An 8,131-nucleotide genomic window follows, 5' to 3' on the forward strand; every position below is an offset into this window, starting at 1 on the left:
TCACAATTGCAAATATCTTTTCTTAAGAAGATTTTGGATGTTGAACTGAGTTGAGTTGATATGAAAGTTGAAAGTTAAATAAAATATTGTTAGAATATTATTTTTTAATATTATTATTATTTTTAGATTTGAAAAAATTGAATTGTTTATTATATTTTATGTTAAAATTTGATAAAGTTATAATGATTAGATAAAATGAGTTTGGGATCTGACCTAAAAGTCTTGTTATTGTACTCTACAATTTACACACCACTTTAAAAATAGAGTTTTTTTTAATGAAAAATCTAATTGTAAGCGATTCTGCGCACTAATACGTATACATATTCAATATAATTGATCAGAAAGTAGATTTTATTGAAAACAATATTAATTTAAATTTAGAATATGAAGGCAATAACATTAATATGCAGATTAGTACGCAAACTTACTTGTACATAGCAAAACTCTTTTTTAATAACATAAGGAATATATTACCACTTAGAACATTCTCATTGGATTGGCCAAATGCATCTTCAAATTTTAGCTAATATTACATGAATTTTCATTTGTCTACTCCATTTAAATTCAATTCCACATTGGATTATCTATTTACTCTCTATATAATAATAAAATATTATTATTTTAATAATTAATTAATTTAATTTAATTTTATCACATTTTATAGTTCTACCAATTAAATGTTAATAATAATTATACTCTAATTAAATTAATATTAAAAAAAGTATTATTAAATGTTAATAATAATTATATTCTAAATGTTAAATTAATTATATTTTAATTAATTTAATTTGTTTGCTTGGAGTAAGAAACTAATATGTTAATGTTTGATGAAACAATTATAGTTAGCTATATTTGGTGAAGCACTGTAGCTGAAATTCAAATTGTTTTAGAGATGTCCAATTTAATGTAAGATTTTTTTGACACAGATTATTTAAATTTTAGCCATCCTTCAATTTTGACCAAGCCAATAAAAGTGCTCTTAATTGTCGGTGTAGCAGTGTCCAATTGAAAATACTCTTTGTGAAGTTTTTGTTTTTTTCTTGGACATATTTGGATAGATTTTGAATCTAAGACTTTAATTTTAAAGGTTGAGGATTTATGCCAAAGCATGGGCACGGCAAAGTTGGCTCAAAACCTAACGTAAGGCCATATAACTTCGGTCCGACTAATGGCCGAATGCATGAAAGAACTACTGAGGAGATCAAAACAAATTGGATTAATTGCAAAATTAGCACATGTTTTTTTATGTTTTTTTAATTTGATATCTCTATTTTTTATTTTTTATAAAATTGGTATCTGAATTTTAAAAATCTTGCGACTATCAAATTTATTGCAAAGAAATTCTCAAAAAATAAAAAAATATTGCAAAGAAATTAATTAGAGGTCACATATCATTCTTTGATTAGCTAATATATGACATCAATATCAACATTATCCAATTGAAGGCTGGCATGTGAAATAACATAGCATGGCAATTTCTTTATTAATTTTTTAACGAGAGATTGACATAGATTTTTAATTTTAAATTCGTGAAATTCAGTTATTAATTTTACAAAAGCTGAGAAATGAGCTTTTAAATTACAAAAGTATAAAAATTCAATTATTAATTTTAAAATCAATTTAAAAAAAATAAATAAACTAAAAATCCAATCCAAACAATCTCTCTCAGTCTCTCTCTCTTTCTGTCTCTTCTCTCTCTCTCTCATTCCCGAGTCAGCAACATAGAGCGCCAACCATTGCAGATAACCATCCGACCCAAAACATGAGACACGTGTCATAGTGCAAAATTTTCCCAAGTTTTCCCAATTTTGGTCTTTACCTTGAAACTCTACGCTGAAAGATTGGTGAGAGAGGGAGAGAGGGGGATAACAAGAACCAAACTTTCTCTTGCTACCTAAACGTTGTGTCTTCAGGTAGAAACCCATTTATAGATAGAGAGACGCAGAGCCTGACACGCAGAACGAGGAAAGGATGTCAACAACTTCATTGTGTTCATCGATCCAATCCCAGATCAATGGGTTTGGTGGGGGTCTTAAGCTTCAGAAAACATCTCTCTCTCAACCCAACTCACTCACCTTCTCCAGGTATAGCTTACAATGCAATAATTCTGGTGTGCTTTCTCTGTTTGGGATTTTTATGGGTTTAGTTGTTAAGTTGAGTTCTGAAGGATAGAATGGCATATTTGTGTGTTAGAGTGAGACCTCAGACCCGGTTCAGAAACATCATGGTTTTACAGTTTAACTGTTAGAACCCTGAAGCTGTAAAGATTCCAGATTTTTTATTTCAAGATGATTGTGGATACTGATGTGGACAACCTATTCTGGGAATGTTTCTGTAGCCTTTCTGCAGGATTGTTGAAAGATTCAAGTCAGTTTAATTGAAATATTGTGATTGCAGGAACGAGACTTATGAAATTGGTTTCCTTCATTTTTTTTTTTCCGTATTTAAGATGGGTATTTGTGATTAATGCCACTAATCTAATGGTAGTCGTGGTTAAAAGATTGAGTTGAGTCTCTGAAATAACCAATTTTTTTTTGTATCTTTTTCATTGCTTTGGTGAGTCATGGATGAAGGGAATATATCATGAAGAGTTCATTACAAGGCAATCTTATTCAAAGCACAAATGTGCATAACCCAGAGTATACAGGAGGAAATACCCAACTATGTGGAAGAAGGGAAAAAACATAATTTCATGAAATCTAGAAAACTAGAGACACTGAAACATTTGTTTGTGACCATCCAAATATAAAAAGAATGGCAATGATCAGGTGACTAAGCCATATATGTCTTTGTATCTATATGACTACAAGAAGTTTAAGATGCAATGTTACTTTCTGCATCTTCAATGCGAATATCATACTTAATAATGGCTATATCTGAATCTAAAAAGGTGGAACTATTCGGTCGCCTTTTATGGATACGTCTCATGATATTACATTAGCAAACAAATTTTTCCCTTATACAGATTATTTCTGTAAATCTTATTCATGTAGCCTCCGTAGGGTCGACGATAAGTATTTGACTCAAGGGAAAGCTTCAATTTGCCAGATACTGTCTATAACCTTAATTGAAGCACGAATGGGCAAGAATCTCTTAATCACTTCTTGTTGCCTATCAGTTTTAACTTCATTTCTATATTTAGGAACAGCTTGGATGCTTCTAAACTTCCACGGTGCATTTCACTCAGGAATTCTATTGTTCTAGTTTCTGGCTTTTCCTTCTATGCTTTCATTTTTAGGCTGGAGGTTGTCTTCATTTCCAAGGTGGAATAATCGCACCAAAAGTAGATTGTTCAATATATGAAATTTCATGTTCTATTTTTAAATATTAAAGTTTCTACCTTTTAGAAAGCTTTTCCAACAAGCACATGAGGCAAGGGATCTTACATTTAGGGCAATTAATCTTGTTTCCCTAATATCAAACTGTTTAAGTGTTATTCCAGGTTTAATCTGTGTCATAGATTTTAAAGCTAATGTTGAAATCTTATTTCGTATGTTCACTGTCCTATAACATAGACCACTTTTTTATCAGTAAGTGGCAGTGTAGTGTTTCAAACCGGTACCAACCGGTCAGGAAAGGATAACATAGACCACTATAACTTTTTATGTTTGAGTTATATTGGATATATTGTTTTTTTTCTTTATCTCTCTATATTTTTTTTAAGTAAAAATTTATTAATATCAATAGGCGTAACCACGTACACTGGATGTATACAAGTCCTCTATCTCTCTATATGAACACACAAAGTTCTCTTTTACTTTATCTGCTTGGGTTTGGCATAGCTTAAATTGAAGTTTCTATGAGCCATTTAAGACATGTTGCTGTCCATTTCTAATAAACTTTGGTACTTGTGTTGTATGATTTCAGGAGGAAATATAAAACTGTGGTGAAGGCTACATCTCGGGTTGATAAGTTTTTAAAAACTGATGTCATTGTTTCTCCATCTATTCTGTCGGCCAACTTTTCAAAGTTGGGAGAGCAGGTTCCATTTAATGTTTTGATAGTTATCACCACCTTACCTTTTGGTTTGATTATGACCATTCTGTGTTAGTTAGACACTCTTGACTGTTTTGTTAAGTTTTATTGTTATATCTTTTTAACCCCTAGGGTTTGGCTCAAGTGGTAAAGGCCTTGGGCTTAGGGGTATGCTCCCCCCAGGTCTAAGGTTCAAAGCCCCTTGGGTGCAAACAATCCCTAGGGGCCATCGGATTGGGGAATTTTTCCCTTGAATTACCTGCGGGAAACTCCTTACCGAGGGCCTATGCACCCCCGGGATTAGTTAGGACCCTGCTCCCGGACACCCGGTACCAATAAAATATATATATCAATTTGTTATTGGTTTTCGTCGGTGTTTTTCACATACGACTCTCAACTTATTTAGGTAAAAGCAGTGGAGTTGGCAGGTTGTGATTGGATTCATGTTGACGTGATGGATGGTCGTTTTGTTCCCAATATTACAATTGGACCTCTTGTGGTTGATGCCTTGCGGCCTGTGACAGATCTTCCTTTGGATGTGCACTTGGTAGTCTTTCCTTCTATATGTACTTTGTCAATTTTGTCACTGATAAGCCTATTTTCTTTGGCTAATGTGGAATCAAATGTTCAACAGATGATAGTGGAACCTGATCAACGTGTGCCGGATTTTATCAAGGCAGGAGCTGACATAGTTAGTGTTCATTGTGAGCAATCTTCCACCATCCATTTGCATCGCACAGTTAATCAAGTATGATTTTTCTCTGGTTTTTGTTATTATGTATTTTATTAGAATGGTGACACAATTGATACACTATTGTTAGATTAGTTTGCAATGTCTTGGGTCTCTGAACTCAGAAGTCATGAAATGTGATACATCATCCCTGAAAGTCTAAGCTCCCAAACTAGGTGACCAATGTCTTGGATTATACTAAAGCTGGTTGGGATTCTTACCATTCTTTTTTTTTTTTTTTTGGCTGTCTGTAACGACTTGTGTTATTCTTTGTTACGCTAGAAGAAGATCCCCCGTCCTTACTGGGAGGGGGTTACAAAATCTTAATTGGATATCCTTCCCCTGTTGTAGTGTTCTTATTTGCACTTATTTGACTGCACTCAATTTGTTGCTTATGACTCAGATCAAAAGTTTGGGAGCCAAAGCTGGAGTTGTTCTTAACCCTGGTACCCCATTAACTGCAATAGAATACGTCCTTGATGGTGAGTTATTTTTCTTTTATTCATTCATTCATTCATTCATTCATTCATTTTTATACAATATGCCTATCCGGATGGCTGCAATGCGCAGTTTGTATTAGGATAAGGTGCGGGCATAATCCAGTCTTGCCTACGGGCTATTGAATAAGTAATGAAAATGGCTAAATAGCTTATTCTTAGTGGTGAAAAAAATAAAACTTTAAGCCGTTTGGACAGACATAGTAGTGTAACATGTAACGTGTAGCTCCCAAAAATCAAAGTCTAATTCCCATAGAATTTGAGAGACAAACTGATACGCCCTACCTAATTCCCACATTGAGTGGGTGAAATTTGATTGAATTCGATGTGAATGATAAGTTGCATTGAGTACCAAGTCTGATACAGGTGCCTTAATAGGTGGAACAGAAGTTTATAACGATTTTAGGGAGTTTCAATTGTAATTTCGACTAGTTTTTTTAGATTATAGACACAAATGTGGCTAGCATTTGAATATATATGGAACTAACAAATCTTTTGCATGTTAACAGTGGTGGATCTGGTCTTGATTATGTCTGTAAATCCTGGGTTTGGTGGGCAGAGCTTTATTGAGAGCCAAGTGAAGAAAATCTCAGACTTGAGAAGAATTTGTGCAGAGAAGGTAGGGTTTTCCATTCATATGAAGTTCATTCTTGGTGGCTTTCCTTTATCTGTATTTTATGAACTTAGAAGTCATTGACATTTTGTTGGTTTGTCTGTTTTTGTAGGGAGTAAACCCATGGATTGAAGTAGATGGAGGAGTTGGTCCAAAAAATGCGTATAAGGTGTCTAATCGAAATTCTTTCTGCCCTTAGTGAACATATAATTTACCAATCTTTGGCGGAAGCTATCTGAATTCCTTTTTATCACATTTGAACAAAAGTTTGGGTATACTAAGGTTATTATATATCACACTTACATTATATGGAACCAATTCCTTCCCCAAGGGTGTAATAAAACATCAAATAAAAATAAGAAGAAATACAACGAGAAAAAAGAGGAAGGATTAAGTATAAACATACCATGCCTTTCTTTAGCTTTTGGAAATCATGTCACTCTATTCATCTTCGTTGAAGGCAACTGTGGAGCCAAATATTCTATAATATTGACGTTAATTAAGATTATTCAATTGGAGAATGAAAAGGATGGGTAAATCCAGATATTGTTCAGATCTGTCATCCTTTTTTTCTTTTCTTCTTTATGAAAAATCATACTTTTTACAATTTCCAGGAATTCAACCCATTCTCCGGTTGATCTCGATGAAATCTTAGAAAGATATCATGTAATAGAGTTGTATGCTATTCTCTTGTTTAATCTACAAGACCAATCTATAGTTGTTTTCCGCACTGCCAGGTTATTGAGGCTGGAGCTAATGCTCTAGTTGCTGGTTCTGCTGTCTTTGGAGCCAAAGATTATGCTGAAGGTATGGCAAAAACTGAACCTAGACTAGTCAAGATTTTTAATTGAATAATGCGCATAGTTGATGTACTGAAATCATTTTTGTTCTTTAAATTGACTATCTTCCAGCTATTAGAGGAATCAAAACCAGCAAAAGGCCTGTAGCTGTTGCAGTGTGAACTGACCTCGAACAGATCATATTCTATGCAACTTGTGATACTGTATTTCTTCAATTACGTGTATGTTACCTTGTTACGCCATCTTGAGTTACTCGATTAAATTCTGAAAGATGAACTCCATGGTTCAATGGTGTCAAAAGAAGAACCGTGATTCTAAGAAGTTATCCCTAAAGTTGATAAAGAAGTGCATGTCTTTTGGTGGCGGTTCATCCGACCAGATAACACTCTGAATTTCTATTGTAAATGCTTTTTGATAACTGAATTTCCTTTATAAATGTGTATGATGCACAACTACTATATTTTATGATAATATTTTTTTGTTGTTTGTTTGGAAATTATCTTGTGCAAGACTTCCATTTTGTTGAAAAGTTTTGCTACCTAATCTGATCATGGTATCTTTATACTTGCAGACAATACACAAGTCAATAGGCAGCTTACTGCTAGTATCAAGTTGTCAGAAGTGCTGTGAGTTACTGTAAATTATCTGTCATCAGCGATGAATTAGTAAGATTTCAAATGTGGTAGTTGTAACCAGAATAAAACCCTGTGAGGAGTTAATAATTCAAAATACTTGAAGCCCTTTGTTACAAAGCATTTGTCCCAAGTCTTCAAGACTCTCAACCTATCAAAAAGTCTTCAAAAACTCCCATTTCGTAATGCATTTTTTTTCATTATTTTAATCAGTGGAAGAGTATGATAGAGACTACAGTTTACTCTTTCAAGGACTTGTCAAAAAAAGTTTACTCTTTCAAGGAATCTCTAAAAAACTTGGGAGTCTGCTAGCGTGCCGTCCATTTTTGACTGCTCTGCATGCCCGCTAGCACAAAATCACTTTTTTATTTTTATTTTCTTTTTTTAATATTTTTAAATATTTTTTAAAAACCCTGTGAAGATATTCCAAATACTTGAAGCCCTTTGTTACAAAGCATTTGTCCCAAGTCTTCAAGACTCAACCTATCAAAAAGTCTTCAAAACTTCCATTTCGTAATGCATTTTTTTTTCATTATTTTAATCAGTGGAAGAGTATGATAGAGACTGCAGTTTACTCTTTCAAGGAGTCTCTAAAAAACTTGGGAGTCCCAAGCGTGCCACCCAGCTTAAACTGTTCGCATGCTTGCTAGCACAAAAGCACTTTTTTATTTTTATTTTTTAAATATTTTTTTAAAAAAAATATAAGTCAATACATTAAAAATTACTTTCTTAATCATTAAATAAAAAAAAATTAAATGCATGTGCGGTAAAAATGAAGACAGGCATACTAGCATCTTTCAAAAACTTGTTTAGCCCCAGGCCAAGTTCTTGTACAGCAATAGGACAAGACCATTGCCTACCATAAATGATTCCATGAAGGAAAT

At 33.4% G+C, this 8,131-nt stretch overlaps 1 protein-coding gene across 3 annotated transcripts; it reads left to right on the top strand.

Annotated features, from left to right (window-relative positions):
• Positions 1-1,774: 1,774 nt before the first annotated feature.
• On the top strand, positions 1,775-7,367 carry LOC109013305 (ribulose-phosphate 3-epimerase, chloroplastic). Of its 3 annotated transcripts, none has more exons than XR_001999574.2 (10): positions 1,775-2,084; positions 3,868-3,982; positions 4,382-4,522; positions 4,610-4,723; positions 5,109-5,187; positions 5,712-5,821; positions 5,928-5,984; positions 6,553-6,622; positions 6,727-6,836; positions 7,187-7,367. XR_001999574.2 is itself a non-coding variant. In XM_018995341.2 (9 exons), the coding sequence occupies exons 1-9, from the start codon at positions 1,972-1,974 to the stop codon at positions 6,774-6,776; spliced, it is 849 nt and encodes a 282-aa protein (XP_018850886.1). In that variant the 5' UTR covers positions 1,809-1,971; the 3' UTR covers positions 6,777-7,111. The 3 variants fall into 3 exon arrangements, 1 of the variants encoding a protein (XP_018850886.1); XR_001999573.2 differs by having other exon boundaries at positions 1,809-2,084; positions 6,727-7,015; XM_018995341.2 differs by lacking the exon at positions 7,187-7,367 and having other exon boundaries at positions 1,809-2,084; positions 6,727-7,111.
• Positions 7,368-8,131: the final 764 nt, after the last annotated feature.

The sequence above is a fragment of the Juglans regia genome, chromosome 2 (genome assembly GCF_001411555.2).
Source record: "Juglans regia cultivar Chandler chromosome 2, Walnut 2.0, whole genome shotgun sequence".
NCBI lineage: Eukaryota > Viridiplantae > Streptophyta > Magnoliopsida > Fagales > Juglandaceae > Juglans > Juglans regia.

Bases quoted from the DNA above. Each gene is read 5' to 3' on its own strand.
- LOC109013305 (XM_018995341.2), top strand. From the start codon at position 1,972: ATGTCAACAACTTCATTGTGTTCATCGATCCAATCCCAGATCAATGGG. The intron at 5,985-6,552 runs GTGTCTAATCGA...CCGCACTGCCAG, and splicing joins GTCCAAAAAATGCGTATAAG to GTTATTGAGGCTGGAGCTAA. The intron at 6,623-6,726 runs GTATGGCAAAAA...ACTATCTTCCAG, and splicing joins AGCCAAAGATTATGCTGAAG to CTATTAGAGGAATCAAAACC.